The sequence below is a fragment of the Molothrus ater genome, chromosome 10 (assembly GCF_012460135.2).
Source record: "Molothrus ater isolate BHLD 08-10-18 breed brown headed cowbird chromosome 10, BPBGC_Mater_1.1, whole genome shotgun sequence".
Taxonomy (NCBI): domain Eukaryota; kingdom Metazoa; phylum Chordata; class Aves; order Passeriformes; family Icteridae; genus Molothrus; species Molothrus ater.
In genome coordinates this window covers 16,849,394-16,869,607 of record NC_050487.2, presented here as the reverse complement: position 1 = coordinate 16,869,607, position 20,214 = coordinate 16,849,394, and the positions used below count along the sequence as shown (strand labels likewise).

General features: G+C 41.4%; 1 protein-coding gene across 1 annotated transcript; it reads left to right on the top strand.

Annotated features, from left to right (window-relative positions):
* The first annotated feature begins 1,169 nt into the window (after positions 1–1,169).
* LOC118690161 (cytochrome P450 2J4-like) lies at positions 1,170–13,250 on the top strand. Its single transcript, XM_036388889.1, has 9 exons — positions 1,170–1,352; positions 2,340–2,502; positions 3,433–3,582; positions 5,358–5,518; positions 7,946–8,122; positions 10,006–10,147; positions 11,912–12,099; positions 12,272–12,413; positions 13,072–13,250. The coding sequence occupies exons 1-9, from the start codon at positions 1,182–1,184 to the stop codon at positions 13,248–13,250; spliced, it is 1,473 nt and encodes a 490-aa protein (XP_036244782.1). The 5' UTR covers positions 1,170–1,181.
* The last annotated feature ends 6,964 nt before the right edge of the window (positions 13,251–20,214 follow it).

Below are 20,214 nucleotides of genomic sequence, written 5' to 3'. Positions count from 1 at the left end.
AACATGTTTCTTTTACAAGTGCTTTGCTCTCAAGGGATGGGCAATTTTGAGAGGGAAGCATTTCAGTCTGGATCCATAAGAGGGGACTGCAATGGTCATGGTCATGTGGTCCCCAGAACCCCTCTTGTGAGGTTTCCATGGCCTGATTTCAGCCAGTGAACTCCCCTGGTGCTGTTTTTGTGGTTCCTGCCAGTGCTGAGGCTTGGCAAAGAGCCTTGGCTACAGACTCTGTTTGCAAGTTACCAAGGATCCACACTCATGTCATGACTAGTTCTTGCTGAGGCCCTTCGTTCTGGCAGTAGCTCAAGATCCCTACTTGGTTTTTCCCATGTTTTTTTTTTTTTTTCTCTTTTAAATCTGTATATTTAACACTAGAGGTACTTTCTCCATGAATATGCATTATTTTTCTCACATACTTTCTGATGATTTCTCAAATCATAAAGGGTACCCACCTTATGTCAAGACTGAATGGGGAAATGCAGAAGCAGGCAAAACCCTCTGTGAGTTTTCCTAGTGCTAACATGTTAGGGAAAAAAGTGAGATCATACATTAATCCAGTTATGTCTTCAATTGCATTCAAGAGTGTAACAAATTTTGCTTTTTCTATTAAGCATTAGATAGTTGTATATGTATCTTAAGATAAATGTGGGCTTTTAACGTCTATCAGCCTTGCCATTACTAGATATAACATGTACATGGAATATATACAAACCAATTTAAAAACTCCAAGATTTAATATCCACTTACATTTGCCTGCTTAATTTGTATGTATGGCTATTACTTTTCTAAAAGCATTCCAGGAGTATTTGTAGGAGCACATAACGGTCAAAATTGGCTCAGAAAAACTAGATAGGGAATTTACGTGCATCTCCATTGCCTGGAAAATCTTGGCCCTAGTCTTTTAAGATACCATTCCTACAAATCCTGTGATCCATACTGAATAAGTATAATCTGGATGAGAAGAAGAAGAAGAAAGGTGTGCACCTATTAATATGCTGAAGCACGAGAATGTAATGAGTGGAACAAAAAGGAGTGGTTGATAATAAAGAGGTAGGGTTGGAGGCGGGGAATATTTATTATGTGAATTCAAGCTCTTATGAAAAAACTGGTTTAGCAACCAACCTTAACAGCTTCAAAAGACAATTTTGAATAAAAGCAAGCTGGTAAAGGCAGACTCTAAAATGTTGAGCATAAGTGAAGCTCTTGTGGCAGTGGCTGTATTTCTTCTAATTACGCAGTTTTTAAAGTTGCAGCGAGTGCGGAGACGGTTTCCTCCTGGACCAGTCCCTCTCCCAGTCCTTGGGACACTGATACAGCTGAACTTTCAGTTTAATCGTGATCTTCTCATGCAGGTACTTATTTTCAGATACTCCTAATTGTCTAAAAGTCTTTGTGATTTCTCCTTTCTCGTGTTGCTTGCTATGTGAAAACATTCTCTCCCAAAACCTCATTGCTGGTACTGTAACTGTTGACTGGCCACTGTGATATCACACTTTATTTGGTTCAGAACTGCTGGTTTGGTGTGCAAAATAAGAAAAAGATATTGCAGTGTAAAGTAGTTTACCAAGCTAAGAAACCTGGTATTGGAGTTTCTGAATGTGTGAAGGTCATTCTGGTGTTTAAACCTACCCCTTTTAAACACTGATTTTCATGTGAAACTTGATATCTTTCTATCACCCCTTGCCACTAAATTATACGAATTCATGTCAAAATTGATAAAATTTAGGATTAAATATCTTTAGGGATTATGTATCAGATTTGGAATTAGGGAAAAAATACTTTAAAAAAATTACTTTCACAGCATGGATTTGTAGCTTTCTGAGCACTGGCACTCTCTAGCTCAAGCAGTAAATATATTCTTCCCTGCACTCTGTGTGTATCAGCTTGTTTGTATTGACAGGATCAAAAACTGATGGAGGAAAGAAGAATGTCCAGTCTCTAAGCTAATTACTCCTCTGACAGTTCTGTGTTCTTTTGTGCTACTTTACTTTTACAGATGATAGAAATCCTCTTGAAATAAATTAATAAATAAAAAATACCCTTTATGCCATGAATGATTGTGAACTGAGCCTTGGTTTATATACAGTAACAAAAGGTACTTAATGCTTCTTGACATAGGCATGTGGCTCTCAAAAGTGGAAATACACAGGTGTTTCCAACAGTGAATGTGGGAAAAGTCATTCATTCTTTCTCATTGATAATTGTAGTCTGGTGGGAAAGATGGAAAACATCACTCCACCTTAGGGCTGGTCCTGTAATCAGTGCAAGAACAGGTTCATCCTCTGTTTGCAGTGTGTGGGATTTCATCTGTGCTTTCCTGGCTTCTTTCCCATCTCTAGCTGGCAAAAATTCATGGCAACATCTTCACTTTATGGTTTGGATGGGCCCCAGTGGTTATACTGAATGGATTTCAAGCAGTGAAGGATGGTATGACCACACACCCCGAAGATGTTTCTGGCAGGCTGGTGTCACCTTTCTTCAGAGCAATGGCCAAAGGAAAAGGTGAGAATTTCCAGGCATAAATAGTGCATTTCACAGATTGCAGTATCTTTTGTAGCTTGTGACCACCTTCAGAGGTAGCACAGAGGTAGGGTTTGTCTGTGAGGAATGACTGCTGGGTGAACTGCAAGGTACAGAGAGGAAACAGCTTTTTGAGAGTCGCAGGAGGAAAATACTAGCAAGAGGAAAAGGATTCATAATGTCTTCTATGGAATGCTCACTAGGGCAGATTCAGAGGTGATGAGATGAGGCAATGGTAAGTTGTGTTGCAGAGAAATGGAGGAAAAGCAGGACACAACCCAATTCCTTGTCCTGGACAAGCTGCCTCCCACTACGACATTTTTCCATGAAGAGTGAGTTTGACAGTGGGATCTTCTTCCCATTCCCTTCCTTTTGGGAATATTTTCCTGCTGGCACAGTTGCACCTAGAAATTCAGTGTGCTTCTGTTTCAGCCTTGCTGTAGGTTTCATACCACCAACCACACTAGAAATTTCCAAAGTCTATTACAAAGCCTAAATACTAAACTTTCCTGCCCTACAGACAGGATCTTTTCTCTCTGACTGTGGACTGTCTTCTGACTCTTTCCCATTTTCCCTTCATGAGAATCATCACCCTGATTCAGGTGAGCTTCAGGCATAGCAGAAAGTGTGAGACAAGCACTGCAAAGAGCACCTAGAGAAGCAGCTGATATATCCTGAGATATTTGATTGTCTGGGATCAAACTTAATCCTGCAAATCATCTTACACCCAGCTGAGTTTGCCCATTTGAGCCTTACCAACATGATTACAGGTCACAGCTGTTCCTTGGTGCCTTTGTGTTCACAGGCAAGGCAACAGTTTAATTATGTTCTCTGGCTTAGTAAATCCTTTGATGTAGTCTTTGTCTATGATTAATATTGGCATGATAAGGAGCTCTTCCTTTAATGATGCAGGAATTATGTTGGCAACTGGTCACACCTGGAAGCAGCAGAGGAGGTTTGCTCTGAGGACTTTACGCAACCTTGGTCTGGGGAAGAGAGGTCTGGAGTACCGAGTGCAAGAAGAAGCTCACTACCTGGTAGACTTCTTTGCAAGTATGAAAGGTATTTCTGCAATAAATATCAATACATTTTTGCCATTATTCTGATGTCTTTAGTGTATGAACTTCTCTGTCCTGTCCTGAAACTGAGGGCAGCTTTTGTTCCACAAGGGAATGTGCAGGGTCTGACACTGTCTGCGTGGAATGGAATGGACTGAAAATGCAAAGCCACCAGTCCATCTTGTGTTTTCAAGGAGACTATTCTTGCTCAAAATTATTTATAAAACTACTAAAATTGAGAAGAAAAACTGGAGCTCATTGATTATTTACATTATGGAGCACTCCAAGTGGAAAGGGATCTCTGAAGATGGCCTAACCTAACCCCTACTCATAGAAGGGTCAATCTGAGCAGGTTTCTTATGGCTGAGTTGTAACTATCTGCAGCAATAAGACTTCACCACCTCTCTGTGTAACCAGTTTCACTGTTCAGTGAGAGCTATAGTAAAAACATTTCTTGTGTTTATGTAGAATTTAATGTATTTACATTTTTTCCTGTTGCCCCACTTGATACCACTAAGAAAAGTTTGGTTCTATGTTCTCTATATCCCTCCACCATGTGTTTATACATATTTAGATATCTCCCTATGTCTTCCCTTCTCCAGACTAAATAGTCCATCTCTCTCAGCCTCTCTCATGCCAGATGCTTCAATTCCTTAATTGTCCTTGTGGCCCTTTGCTCAACTTTTTCTAATATACTGATGTCCCTCATACTGGGGAGTCCAGAGCTGGACCCAGAACTTCAGCTGGGTCTTGCCAGTGCTGATCAGAGGGGAAGGATCACCTCCCTTGGCCTGCCACCACTTAATTTCCTAATGCAGCCCAGGATGACGTTGGTCTTTGCCTCAAGGGCACATTTTTGGCTCTTTTATGGTGCTGATGCATAGAGAGACAAAATCAATGCTGATGAATTAAGTCCTGTAATGCCATTTGCACACACTCTGTAAAGCACTGACTAGAATCTTGTCTTCATTACAAGATTCTACCCTGATCAACCCAGTTGGATCATGTGAGTAGGATTTCCCAATACTGATCATTATGCAAGGGCACAATAAATCAGGACATGCTGTGGCTAGTATTGTATAAATTAAAAATAATTAGATTGAGCCCAATCCCATGGTTTAACAGCTAGGAGAGATTGAGATGTAACCATGTGTACAAGGAAAAAACCCCAGAACAGTAAGTTACTAACCAGAATTGTGCCTTGGGTGCTGGGCAATTGCATCAATACATACACAAATAGAGTTTTTTATGGCCGTATATTCCATAATCACAAAATAGTTTTCTTAGGATTAGGTTTCAAATAACTGCTTCAAAATTAGTTATTATACTGTTGACACAATTGGTTGAAAAGAGTTTACAACATTTTATCTTACTGGAGGTTGTATGTCTCCAGCAAGGTCAGGCAAAGCACAGTAGCCTTGCATGCCTCTGTGCCCTTGCTGAATAAAGCTGCCTCTCTTCGTGCCCTTCTACCCCCAGGTTCCCTTTGTCCACAGTGTTCTCAGTCATTCCCATGCTTGAGACATACTTTGATTTTGCCAGACAGCAAATTTGCATAGAATTTTTTTTCCTTTACCTCTAAATTTGCTCTGGGCTTACGGGATTGCAACATGGTTGTGAGGAATCAGTTTGATACTACAGTTTTGAAAAAATATTGCTGCTTCTCTGTGAAATGCAATGCGTTCTTGAGAGTTCTGTGGAGAACTCAGAGGATTCTCACCTTTCACTAAAGCAGGAGATATTAACAGTGACATTTATTATTTATTATTATGGTTGCAGGGAAACCTGTGAATCCTGCTTTCCCTCTTGTCCATTCTGTCTCAAATGTAATTTGTGCTGTCGTGTTTGGACATCGTTTCTCCAGAGAGGATGAGGCCTTTCATGATCTGATCAAAGCTACAGAACATCTCTTCAAGTTTGGGGGCAGCTTTATTCATCATGTAAGTGAATGATCTGTTGTATTTTTCTGAGCAAGACAGAGAGTGAGAAATGCAGATTTGAGAGCTATCAGGCAAAGTTTTAGAATGGGTGAGTGAGGCCCCATGCAGTTTTACTGGGCAGTGAACTCTCTCACAGTGGGATGGTGAAGCTCCACACGCCAGCCTCGGGCATTTGTGTTCATTCTCCTGTGCTGGGTTACTGTGATAGTTTGCCCCTAAATCTTTGTAATCGGGCACAGGTTCATGGACTGCTCCTGGGTCATGTTTGGCACTCAATTTCTCAACCCCTGCACACCACAGGTTCCTGTGTTGGACACCATGATTCCTAAATATTAAATGTCAGGTCTGAGAGTCTGACTCATGTGCCGAGTTAAGACACTATTTTTTATACAGTTAATAGGGAGAGGAATGAGTCAAATACCAAAGTGTTTTGCCTGTGGCTACTTATCTCCATTTCTCCTGGAAGACACAGACTTGAAGACTTCCCAGAGAACTTCTACACCTTCACCCTGAGTGAGGAGCAGCTCCAGGCACAGGCAGCAGAAGGCAGGAAATGCTAAGACAGCAAATATAACTGCAAGCTTGGCAATCAAACAATCTGGGAGTCAATGATCCATCTGACACTACAAGCTTACTTTGCACAAAAGTAACTAAAAATTTCCTGGGAGTTCTGGTTCTGGTTCCCCTGCTGAAGTTGTCCCATACATCTTACGAGTACCTTTTTAATATAGAATACATTAACAATTCGTGGAATACAGATGTCTCCCTATATCCCATGGAACATTCTTCTCACTGAGTTATGCTCAAGTTCCCTCTTGCTTAGTTTAGCTTTGGTCCTGTAAGTTGAGTGTAGTGATGCCAGGTGACACCTGCTTTTAGGACAGAGAACATACCTCCTTTTCTTCTCTGCTTCCCATCCTGGCTTTGATTTGATTTAGTCCAGTGATTAAGATACTGTTGGGGAAATAAGAACAGGAGTTCAAACCATTCCAGAGGGATGGCCACCATCTCCATACCTCCCAGATGTGATGAGTACACAATGTTATGCAAAAAAGTGGATATTGCTGCATCCACATCCCCGTTTCTTATGTGGATCTCATACTGACAGGGGGACAGTGTGGATTGGGCCCCTCCATAAATGGAGGAGGAGTTTTGGCAGGAGCCCAGGAAGGTGGATGGATGCAGTTCCTGTCTTGAACAGACAGCTAAATTCCACTTACAGTTAGAGTGCCATAGTGGGGGAGAGGGCAGACATTTGAGAGTAGGAATGCCTGTAATCTTGGCAACTTTATGTGATTAGTCAGACCACAGTTGGGTCTAAGGCTTCTGAACACATTTTGCAAATAAAAAACTACCAGAGATGGAGCTAACCAAAAAGGATATGAAGTTTCTAAGTGAATTTACCAAGGACTAGACAAGTACCTTTTTTTTGTGATGAGGCAATCATTAATGGATAATTGGATGTCTGACAATAAGAACTGATTTCCCAAGAAGATACAAGTACAGTCTATCTAAATCAACCACACTCCAGTGAACACCTAATCGTGTGCTTTCTGTAGTGTGATTAAAACAGTACAAGAAGAGCTCAGCAAAATGAAGGCTGAGAAAGGATAAAAATTCTGCTGTTAAATAAACAATGGAATTATATTTTGAGCAGAAAAAGACCTATTAAGAGAACGCTGTATCTTGGAGATACAAGAATAGACAGATTACCCAGGCATAAATGTAGGCTGGAAACCAGAATTAACTTTCTAGCTATCAGAATAGGTCGAAATCAGCTATTTCTTAGGCCAGATTTTCCCAAATGGTAAAACAGAAGGAAAAAATAATCTAGTTGTGCCACCTAACCTTGTCTCTCTTTCTAGAGGAGAGTTCTCAAAATTGTCAGGTAGCTGTTCCTTAGGTTTTCTGGGTTTCAGATATTTGAAATTTCATGGAGGAACCTGGAGAAGTCAATTTGTAGAGAGTACTTTGGGGGTTACCCAGCCTGTAAAGCAGCCACCGGGAGCCAGTCCTTGCTTTGGCAAGCAACCTGGTGAGGAGTTTCCAACTTCTGCTTCTCCCTTCCCGGTATTCTCCACTGGAGGGCAGGAGCTCACTTTTAAAATGCCTGAATGCAGTTCACAGCAATTGAAGATACGAATAACTGCATAGGTGAATACCATTCATTCTAGTTACAGTAATTCTAATTTGGCTTGTGATTGAGCTGAAACCCTGTGGAACTCTGAATCTTACCATCAAAACTGGAAATTACACAGTTTACTTTTCACAGCTTGAAAGACCAAGCAGAGTCTTTGTCAGGATATTTTGCTGATGAGACCCTAATCCTAAGCTAACATGAACGTTACCTCTCTTTGTAGCAGGCCTCCCTAGTGCATTTTCTTACGATAGAGACCTTGCAGGACCTCTTGTGTGTCACTCCCACAGCTCTATGAAATCTTCCCCTGGCTGATGAGCCGCCTCCCTGGGCCTCACAAGAAGGCCTTGGCTTGTTATGATGTCCTGAGCAACTTTACACGGAGAGAGATCCGAATGCACACAGAGCGTGGGGCACCAGAGGAGCTGCAGGATTTCATTGACTTCTACCTGGATCACATTGAAAAAGTAAGTTTTTTTCTGCCCAATGATACAGTCATGGGGGAGTAGGTCAACATGGACCATCGAATCCTCACAACCAGTCTGAATCATCACAATCTCTTGCCCTTCTAGGTATGGTAATGTGACTCCAAATGTGATCTTCCTAAATCCTTTCTGATCATTGATATGCTACAGCACCTTGCAATCCTTTCATTAAAGGGCAGGTTAATACACTGCATTTTTTTTCATTGGCACAAGTTGTAAATGATTGAAGGTCTCCAGGAAAGTCGTGAATTACTAAATGAACAACAAAAGAGCTGGGAAGGCCTTTGGAAGACAGAGTGGGATGCTCTGGTTATAATATTTCACCAGTAAAGGTTTGCCAAGAGAATTTGCAAGAGGACAGCTGGATTTCTCCATTTTATGGAGAAATAACCTAGGAGTCAGCAGTGTTAGTCAAGTGGCACCAGGGTCAGTGAAGTGTCAACCAGACAAAGGAACTGGGACAAATAAGGGCATATTTGTCAGGCGTAGTAGAGGTCGGTGGGATTCTGTAGGGCTGTAGGAGGTGACAAGATCTCTCCCTTTTCCAGACCATACCAGGGTCATTTTTATGAATCTCTTGGGTACTGGATTGCAGCCCTGATCCCTGGACTCTCAGTGGCCCTTCCCCTCTGTGACTCCTACCTCCACTTAAACCACTTTTCCTTTCTCCTCTCCTCCACTGTGTCAGGATAGTTTTGTCTTCCTGTTCTGCTTGGTGACAGGAAGAAAAAGGAGAAAGAGGAGGAAGTGGCAAGGCAAGAGTGGCCCAGAGAGCCAAAGGCCCTGGGAAGTGGGCAGTGACTGTTGTTGCTGGTGGCAGTGCTGTCCTGCAGGGACAGCCAGTGTCCCTTTCACCACTCTCATGTGCTGGTAGCAGCAACAGAGGCAGCCACAACCTGTTGGGCTGCAGCACTCACCTACCTCCCCTGATAATTATTTATTGATCAATTCCCACATCAGCTGCTATATTCTTATGTATAGTGTGGATGTCAGCCTAAATGGCTTCTAACTCCTTGAATCCTCTTGTTTTATTTTTTTAATATCAGCACAGTAACACACCTGGCCTTCCAAAGCATTTGACTATTTCTAAAGCTTTTCATTGCTGTTCTAGGAATTTATGAGACTTGAACATCAGTGTACCAGAAATTGTTTCAGTGAGCTCTTCTGGGACTCTGCTGGGTGGAAATCATCCAAGTTTGTTTATTAAAAAAATTGAACTGTCTGTAATAGGTGAACAGGGGCAATAAAAAAAGATTAGATGGTATTACAGCAGGGAGAAGCATCTCTCCTTCTTTTCAATTGCTCCACTGGCAAGAGAAATGTTCAACACCCTTGAGCAAAACCTCTGTAAATATAGACAATGAATTCCCCCAAACCATAACCATGTTTATTTATAACTTCAGTGTATACATACACATCCTCACACTCCTAATTGAAAACTGTAAAACCCCAGAGCAGCTGTACATGAGTCATTGTGCCCTTGGGTGAAGAAAGCTGAATGCCACAGGTTAAGAACTTTACTCAGCCCAGTGTTTACTGTCTGGCCACTGTATTGCTTGGTAGAACAACTGAGTGATGAACTGTGACATGAAGCCAATAATCGTTTGGTTGTTTTTTTAAAGAACAAAAGAACATGATTTCACTTCGTGATTAAGAGTGGAACAAACAAGGCTTTTCTGTTTGTGAAAGGTTAGTTTTTGTGTTGATAGCCATCTCTGGTGTCTAATGTTCCTTAGCAGTCTTTCTATATTGTCCTATAAGGAGAAGACACTGCAGCTTGGAACCAGTTATGAAATCACATTTAATCCAATTCTGTTTTTTCTAACTTTCATGTATAAGCCTCTAACTTTTCTTGTCATTTGCAGTCCAAAGATGAACCCAGGTCAACATACAATGAAGACAACATGGTTTATTCTATAAACGACCTTTTCTTGGGTGGATCAGAGACATCAAGCACCACTTTGAACTGGGGTCTTCTCTATATGGTGGCAAATCCAGACATCCAAGGTGAATAGATAAGCCCATCACAGATATCTCCCATGCAATAGAAAATATAATTTCCCTAACATTCTCATGGATCAGAGATTATTCCTAGACACTGATATGTGTCTAGTGGCACATGTACCATTTTGTACTTGTACGTCTGCCCTAGGCAGCATTAGCAGATCCAGGGATTAAATTAACTCTGTGATGTATTTGAGTTTATTGTAACAGAAATTATTCTAGTCAGGAGAGGAAACAGATGGCTTCTCTGTTACCTCTATGTGTATTTAAGAAATTTGCTTTTAAGTCTAGTTCTAAAATAACTACCAATCCCTTTAATAGAGCATTGAATGAAAACCAAAGGAAGAAACATGTCTTATGTTGGATAACAGAAATCTCACAGTTAGGTTGCAGAATATGTGCAACTACCCAGAGGAGAACAGGATTTTAAATGGATGAAAGAGATGAAGATAAGAAAAACTTGGTCAATTTGTAGCTGTCAGACTAGAAATTCTGCTTAATCTCATGTTATCACATGTTTTGTTATCGCTTACTCTAATTAAGGTTATGAAAGCACTGACTCACCTGTATAATTTTATTTAGCTAAATATTGCACATATTTGGGAAAGAAGAGCATGTGCAGAGTGATTCTTCCTGAGCTTCTTGAGAAATACATTGCATCAGGACTCTCAGAATGAGCTGACACCAGTATGTCTGTCCTCATTTAATTAATTGGTGCCTTCTTTTTGAACCCATTCATACTTTTCCTGTGTTGACATCCAGTGACAGTGTTCCACTCTGTACCATAAGGAGAACTTTGGCCTTTTGCCTCTTTCCTGAATCAGGAATAGAAATGTGTGTTTATATGATGCAGTGACTGATTACTTCAAACTACCTGGATTCTCAAGTTCTTCTGCAAGATAGTTCTTCATAGAAGAAAGTTAACTTAAAAATATTTTTGAATATACATTTTAAATTCTGTAAGGTGCTTAAATCTCTGTTGTCAGTTTAATGAAGGACTGCTGGCAGTCACAGGGCACACTTGATGTGAATGGGCACAGACTGATCAATGCAGAATGGACTTCCCTGCATCTCACTGTTGCTCCAAAAAGCCTGAAAAAAGACAGGATCATTTATTAAAAATCTAAGGTATTTTTATTAGGTGTATACTGCCTCTCTTGAAGTTTATATATCAAAGGTTTTATTTTCGTTAATGCCCCCAAGACTCCCATGCAATAAGTCATTTAAAACATGCTGTTCTTGATTAAAAGGCAGATGCCAAACAATAGATCCACTTTTTTAAAATAGTACTTGGACCTTGTTCTAGTTGGCATTGCTTCACTTAACAGATGCCCTGTGTAAGAACAATGTCCTTTTAACAGGAATTAGGCTTTTAAGGCTCAGACTCACCTGGCATAAATTTAAGAGAGCTGTGAGCCTAATGTTCTAACAGGCTGCAGGTGTTTGAGGCACCTAGGCAAAAGAAAACCCAAAGATAAATCTGTTATCTCTTGGATTTTTGGTAGTAAGGCAACATTTAGTTTTAAATTTTTGAGCAGCAAATGTCTTTTTTTAATCTATGATCAAATAACTTCAGACCCGAAGCAGAGTTCTCATATGTTTAAGCTGTTGGAACATCCTGCTGCTTTATTTTTCTTCAGAAGAACTTACTTTTCTAAATTAATTGTGATGTTGTTCTCATAGTTCTATGTTGAAAATGTCTTTGAAAATGAAATCACTGAAAATACTTGATATGTTGTTCTGCCTGAAACGGAATATTTTCCACAGAGAAGGTGCAGAAGGAGCTGGATGCTGTTCTGGGTCCCTCCAAGGTAATCTGCTATGAGGATCGGAGAGAGCTGCCCTACACAAACGCTGTGATTCACGAGATCCAACGCTTCAGCAACATCATTTCAGTGGGCATGCCCAGGGTGTGTGTGAGGGACACAACCTTGCTTGGCTTTCCCCTCAGAAAGGTACAGACACAGCTTCTCAGTGGCTACAGACTTTTCCTGCATCATTAGAGCATGGTGTGGATTAAAATCTGTTTGTGTCAGGGCATTCTCCTCAACAGAAGGGGGGCTGGATGGCTTTGGGTCACGGTCTGAATGTCAACAAGGAACAGAATGAACGTTTTCCTCCTTTCAGGGCACCATAGTTCTTCCAAATATTGCTTCATCTTTGTATGACCCCGAGCAGTGGGAAACACCTCGACAGTTCAACCCTGGTCACTTCTTGGATAAGGATGGAAACTTTGTGGCCCAAGAAGCCTTTTTACCATTCTCCATAGGTAAGTGGGCTACAGCACAAACATCATCAGTTTGGATTGGGGCTGTGGAATGAAGATGTCTATGAAAAACCTACTGCTTGTCTATTCTAAACCTTTCTTTGGAAAACAAAAGTGCTTAAATCAACATGATTATTTTCAGTAACGTGTTCTACTGAACAAATAATAACATGGAAAATCAGAGGTGTCCTGACAAACACAGATATCTAACTTGCCCTATTTTTGGAAGAACATTCTCTGCTAATGATTGTGGCTATTGATTTCGGGCACTCATTTTGTAACAGACATATGTATGGAAAGCACTTTCAAGCAGTCCTCTTGATTCTTTATGCATTCAACACTAGAACATGACATCTCCCAGGAAAAGCAGGTCCTTATTCTTCATTTACATGGTGAATTAATTCCTTTAAAGTTGTCAGTCAAATGAAGATGAAGCTTTTGAGGTAATTGAAGGGAGCAGAAGGGTTACATGGATAAAATTCTTTGAAGCTGAAGATAAAATTCTTTGAAGGAAGAAATACATGAAGCTTTGTGTCCTTGCTTGCTCTAGGTCCAACAGAAATTCTGGGCTTGGCAAAAATACCTTTGCACTGTGTGAGGATGAAAACAGTTGCTGTTGGGGTCAGGTTTGTTCGCTCACTGTCCTCTCTTGCCTCTGCAGGGCACCGGGTGTGTTTGGGGGAGCACTTGGCCAGGACCGAGCTGTTCATTTTCTTTGCCAGCCTGCTGCGGGCGTTCACCTTCCGCCTCCCCGAGGGAGTGACCCGGGTCAGCACGGAGCCCGTCATGGGGGGCACTCTGCAGCCCCACCCCTACAGGCTCTGTGCCATCCCACGCTAGGCTGGACATGTGCACTGTGTCACAGAACCATCTATGAAATATCTTTCTGATTTTTCTGAACATGTCTCTTGAGACCATATAATGCTTTTTGTACTGGATTTGAATTTCTAGTTTAAAAGACATCTCTTGTATACAGTAGGTAATTTTATTTAGAACCTGTTACCTGCTCATGATCTTTTTTTGTGGTAAAAATTGTTTTGATCTGTAGGACCCCATCATTCTCAGCCATAAAGGCATCTTGCAGTTGCTGTCTGGCTTGGCAAGTATAAATCTGAGAGCAAATGACAAAATTGACTGCCAGACTTCAAAAATTAATTCATTTTTTCTGATAATGAATTAATTCATTATACTGTTTCCAAAAGCAAACTGGAAAAACATACCTGGAAAATTCTGCCTCTTGATGTCACTATCGTCAATAGCAACATTTCAGTCAACTTTTTGTTGATGGTCACTAATAAAAGATATGAAGGAAAAATTAACAACTGATTTTATTTATAGATGACTTACAGCTTACTGAGAATTTCTAGATTTGATGCAGCAGAATATGTGTAAGGCATCTTTAAACCTGGCAGAGAATACATGAGTCCAGCAGTGAAAAGGTGCAACTGAAACCTGGTGAAGAGGGAAGATACAGAGAGAAGATTTCTTTTGGGGCACACACTTTCAGCATTTTAAAAGTCTGACAAGTCAGTTTTTAGAAAGTCTTTTCCAGAAGGGCAACTATTTACTCCCATGCCTGACTCCTTTTAGGATCAGCAATAGGCAGCTGCTAAACCAGGTGCAAGGAACTTCCCAAGGGACAGTTTGGGTAAGGAACCTCCTTTGGTTTGACATGATGGTAAACTGAAAAATGTTCATGGAAAATGCCAAAGATACTTTTTAAACCCCTCAGCAGCTCAGCTTCCTGAAGCCACAAAGGGTTGCCATATACACAAATACTAGTCAAATGCAATTAAAAAGACTATAATTAGTGGAAAAGAAAAAAATGGTTCCTAGTTAAGTATTTATATTGTTTGGGAAAGTCTTGTAAAGCATAAGTGAACTTGTCCTTCATTAATGTTCCTGTTTCTGTGAGAGAGGACAGGACAGCTGAACAGATGATCATCTGTTAAATCAGTTATCACTCCATGTCATCCGCTGTGTGATTGAGATTGGTTTGGGCAGTTCACCATGAATCACAGTTTTAGATTTGTCTCATTATTTCTAATTCAATGGCTGATGGAACACAGCATCAAAATAGTAACCACTTGATATTTAGCTGTTATTAAATTAAATGGCAGGATAGCACTAGAGAAATATGGAAGATCACATCCTGACATTTTGCGTGACAGAAAACTGTGCCCTGGTAGAAACTGATGTCAAAGTCGGTGTGGATTTGCATGTGTGCATGGGGAGATAAGGAAAAGCTGAAATCACTGTGATTTGGGGATGTTGGAGCTGTCATTGCTGCTTAGAAATTATGTTGGAAACATCAGTAGCATTACAAGCATTAACATCTCTGCTTTGTGATGCTGTCACCCCTGATGGCCACGTGCTTCCCCAGATATCCTTCCAAAAGGGAAGCTCATAAAGGAGCCTGGGAAGGAATCGTGGCCAGGAGAGCCCTAATGCAGCTGGAGCAGGTTGAGTTGCCTGAACCCAAGGGAATGGCACAACCCAGAACAAGGGGGAGGAACCACTTGTGCAGGTGTGTGAGAGAAGACAAGCAGAGCACCCTGCACCTCATATTGGACAGGTTATTGGTGCCTGTCTGTGACAGGAACTGCTCATGGGTGGTTTCTATTCCATTGTGCAGAAATGTCCAAGGGATGAGAGCCCAGCATGTGAGCCATGGAAGCAGCAGGATGTCAGAGGGAGGCTCACAGCACCAAGATGGGAGAGCTGGGCTTTGCAGAGCCTTTGCATTTCTGTTCCTGACTGATCTTTTTTAGAAGTGAGTCACTTTAGCTCATCTTCAAATAAAGCCTGGTCTTTTTGAGCTTTTGAAAGCCTTTTCAAAGCCTGGCTGATGCTGCCACAGAAGGCCAATGAAGCTGAGAGCAGATTTGAGAAAAGCCCAGCTCCCACTTATGAAGTGCCAACCCTCTCAGCTTTGGCTGTGTGATGTCACCTCCAATCAGGCTGCTGAGCTTTAAGGGGTGTCTTGGAGACACCTCCTCACACACACATCCTTCAGTGCTCTCTCTTATATTCTTCACTGCTTCTATGTTGTTTCTCATGTCTTCCTCAGGCTCCATTTTTGTAGTGGTGCTTGCACCTGCTCAAGCATACAGGGGAAGATTTGGCTAAAAAGGAAAATACAGAAAATGTTCAGAGGCAAAGCTGAAGATTTTGGGTTCATGTAGCTCTTGGAGAGGCTCAGAGCCTTGTGAATCTGTGATGCTCTCTGACACCCTTTTCACTTAAAGTTTATACACAAAGCAAAAAAAAGAGGTAAAGAAAAAATTTTGTATTTCTAGTAGTATAATGAAGAAAAAGGAAAATGGTGGTTTCTCAGAACAGCAGTATATCAAGAAGGCTCTCTGGCAGATGGAAAATTGATGGCTTTTTTGGCTTTTATTGTCAATGAAAATGGCCAATGCATTCAACACCACTGGGAAGATTTCTGTCAAGGCTAGGAAGGAGAAGTTAGAAAATAGCTAGATAAACATGATATTTTCAAATTGGCTGAGCTGATTCATCCCAGGGCACTTAGAGGAACAGTATCAACCTCAGAGCTATTAGCAATTATCTATGAAAACCTGTGGAGGATGGGAAAATGTCAAACATTTCCTTGTCTTCAGAAGGTAAGAGAAGTTGCAGTGCTATAAATCAGCCAGCCTGATTGCACTTCTCAGAATATCCTACAAATAATCAGATTGTAAGCACTGGAAGGAAAGCAGAGTCAGTACTCACCAAATAATGTCAAAGTTACTTAGTTCTGTTTGATGACATTGCTAGAGGTCTGTTTTCAAGAGAGAAGCTGTTAATGTCATTTAATGATCTTTAATGTGGCTTTGACACAATCCCACAAACTTTGTGGAAATGTGGGCTATCTGAAGTTTGATAAAACTTGATGGAAAAGTCAGGAAATGCATATGACTAGCACCATGTCAAACTGGAAGGATGCACTGAATGGGATTCTGTCCTACATCTAGTACCATTCAATTTTTACTTGAGGACCTTGATAGTCACTAAAAACACCAGACCTGGGTAAGGCCTAATTTCTTGATGCCACCAGGTGCAAACTGATGTCTGCAGCAAGGTAAGAAAGAGGTATTCCCAAACTTGTCTAAATTCAAAGAAACTTAAATGTAGGACAGTTTTATTTGGACTTATTGCCTTTGTGAAAGTGTGAAGGTGCCATAACATGGATAGTTCTCCTTAGTAGTTTTAGTGTCTGAAGAGGTGAGAGTGACTGTACTCCAGCATCTCTCATCATTCCCTCCTTCCTCTCTTCCTGGAGTTAAAATTTCCCTGGGAAATTTCTCTGGGATTTTTTTTCTTGATCATTATGGTTTCCACAGAGCAGCAAGCTGCAGCAGAAGGATACACTTTAGTTTTGCAGTGACTCAAATTCCTCTAAAAGCCATAGAATTCAAACTCAAGTTTGCTGTCCTAAACCAAAGTATTTTCTTTGGATATTCTTGAATAAAAAATTTAGTGGAAAAAATAGGAAGTTTTCATTAGGAATTTCTGAGACAGGCTATTTTAAACTGTATTAATATATTTAAATAATTAGACTAAAAATGCCAATGAGCTGTGTTTATTTGAAGTAATATTTCAGCTGAGTTTGGGATATCTTTTGCTTAGTGAAAAGTTTATGAGCTCCTCCTAATATCTGCAAAGAAATCACAGCCTGTGCTATTTTTAGCCAAACACTCCAGGAACTATTTATTTGCTGTACTGCAGTGTGAGATTCTAATGTTAAAGGAATAACAATAACAAAATTGCAGCCCTTTCCCGAAACAGTTTATGAGATACAGCAGATGAGACTAGAGATGAGCTAGTAATATTAGTATGTTCTGTGGTCAGCTGATGAGATGATGCTATTCTACAAAGCTGTGTTTTAAGGAGCATTACAGAGAAAATGAAAAAAAAACCAATTGGAGTGTTTTATATTATATTCTTTTTTAAGTAACTTTTTTTAGCACTTTTAAAAAGTGTTCTTATATCAGTGCTGCAGACACATGAGCATTGGCTCTGCCTTGTAAGTTCAGGTTGGACTGACAACTACAAATGATGGGTGACTCTGGTTTCTCAGCTTCCTTTAGCCTGCTTGTGGGTAGCTTTGGGAAGGGACAGATGTCACCACCCACCCCTAATACTGAGAGTTTCAGTAGTTTCAGCACTCACAGGCAGCAACCAAATCCTAGAGAAATGCTGGCCATTGTGGGACCTGCAGGCTGAGGGACATGGGATTTCAGGCTTGCCACTCTGACATCATTGTGGCATTGGCCTGTCCTGGCAGAAGTGGGTACTGCTCTGTGGGAGCTCCCTGGTTAGGGATCTCTCCTGTCTGGGGATCTCTCCTGTCTGGGGATCTTTCCTGTTTGGGGATCTCTCCTGTTTGGTGATGTCTCTTGTTTGGGGATCTCTCCTGTCTGGGGATCTCTCCTGTCTGGGGATCTTCCCTGTTTAGGGATCTCTCCTGTTTGGTGATGTCTCTTGTTTGGGGATCTCTCTGTTTGGGGATGTCCCCAGTTTGGGGAACTCCCTGCTTTGGGGATGTCCCTGGTTTGGGGATGTCCCCAATTTGGGGATCTCCCCGGTTTGGGGATCGAGTCCTGCCCTGTGAGTTGGGGGCGATGCTGCAGCTCAGGGAAGCTGTCTGTCCTCATGCAGAACACCAGGAGCTGTCAGGGAGCGTGCTGGCTAATTCAGGTGGATCAAGCAGGAATTGCTCAGCACAAAGTGATCCCGTGTGGGTGTTTCAGCAGCTCCAGGCGCCAGGCAGAGGGCAGCAGAGGCTGTGAGCTGAGAGAGGAGCTGCCCTTCCACACACCCGGGCTCCCGGGGCATGCTGGAGCCCATCGTGCCTTCATCTGCCGACAGCATGGGACTGGTTGAGCGTGAGATTGAAATGCTACAATACAGTGGCCTTAGAAGATTTCTTGGACCTTTTGGGAGAGCATAGTGTCTGTGTGGTTTTTGGATTACATGGATATTATTCACCATGACTGTGCTCTTCTGCTTTCTGATCAAGATAAAAAGTTCCTAATTTTCTCTGTACTCACAATCTCTCCCACAAAAGGGAACGCAGTACACCAGGGAAGCGCCCAAATTTCTGTGTGTCTTGCACTAACTTTCATTTTTTCCAGGTGAGATAGTGGCATTTCACCAGGCCCAGACATTGGAAAAACAAAGTAATTATACAGTTTGAAATGTGGGAATCACATCCACGAGGCTTAGAGGGAGAATATTGATTTCATTTGCTCTGCCTCTCTCCTTTCCTTTCTGTTAAGTACTGCCAAAAGAAAACTTTGAGATAATTAAAACAAACAAATAACCCCATACCAACATTCCCCCCCTGCCCAAAAAAAAAAAAAAAAAAAGACAAAACAAAACCCAGGAAATATTGAACAAAATAATTATGGCTATTCTCCATCAGTTTAGCTCTTTGTTGGTCTTTATCCAGGTTGAGCTTCTGCAGTAGGGGAGTCAATTAGGACTAAAATTGTCTTTTATATTTATGATGTGTTTGACAGGATGCTTTACACAGAGCTGACCAAAGTGATTCTCCTTGAATGCCATCCTCTGATCAAAGAAAGCCCTGTACTCCAAGAATCTGATCAGTACAAAATGTCTCCCTACTTTTGTCTAATTATAGAATTATGGATTTGTTTAGGTTGGAAAAGACCAGACCTCATAGACTATTGAGTCCAACCATAACCAGAGCACTGCCAAGTCCACCAGTAAACCATGTGCCAAGTGCCAAATCTACACATCTTTTAACTACCTCCAGGCATGATGACTCCACCACTTCCCTGAGCAGCCTGTGCCAGGACTTGGCAATCTTTGAGTGCAGAAATTTTTCCTAATGTCCAATTTAAAACATCCCTGGCATAACCTGAGGCCATTTGCTCCTGTCCTGCCACTTGTTCCTTGGGAGAAGAGGCCAATCCCCACCTGGCTACACCCACCTTTCAGGGAGTTGTAGAGAGGGATAAGGTCCCCCCTGTCCCTCCTTTTCTCCAGGCTGAATAATCCCAGCTCCCTCAGCTGCTCCTCCTCCTCAGACTTGTGCTACAGACAGGTCACCAGCTCCATTTCCCTTCTCTGGACACAGTCCAACACCTCAATGTCTTTCTTGACAATTGTACAAGAAGTTCTGCAGCCTCTGAGGGCACTTGTTTTATTCTCTGTCTCCAGGTCCAGAACTGTGACCCTGTGCTGTCCCATGTGTGTTTGACATCCCCACTCTCTTCCATAAATCCTCACTCCAGCTGTCACCCATAACCAGAGGATGCAGAGAAGCTGACAGGGACAATATGTAAAAGTGATGGATGTTTAGGAGGATACAGATTGTTTTCTGTGGTAGAAGATGGCTTTCCTGGTTTATGTGAGAAACTCAGAGGTTTCTCTCAGGAATATTAGTGCAAGGAATAAAATTTTGTGCAGCATAATATCTACAGGAGGAATAACAGTTTTGACCTCAGGTGGTATTTCTCAATCTCTTTTATCACAACATTCATGAAATATTTTTTGGAGAAAAAGACCTTTCTGGACATTGCTACTGTATTGCACAAGTAATAATATCATAATTGGAACGATCAATAAAAATTAGGTAATTTTTTCATATCTTTTTGTTGCTTAATTTTGGGGATGTGTCTAGGTACTGGAGTAATTTCATGTGCAATCAGTTGGGAAACTTGTGTCTAAAGGCCTGCATTGGCCTTGCCAGTACCAACTGCTAATCCCTAGGTACTGTATAACAAATTAATATGCAGTCACTGCCACCCAGCTTGCCCTTTGATCCATAAGT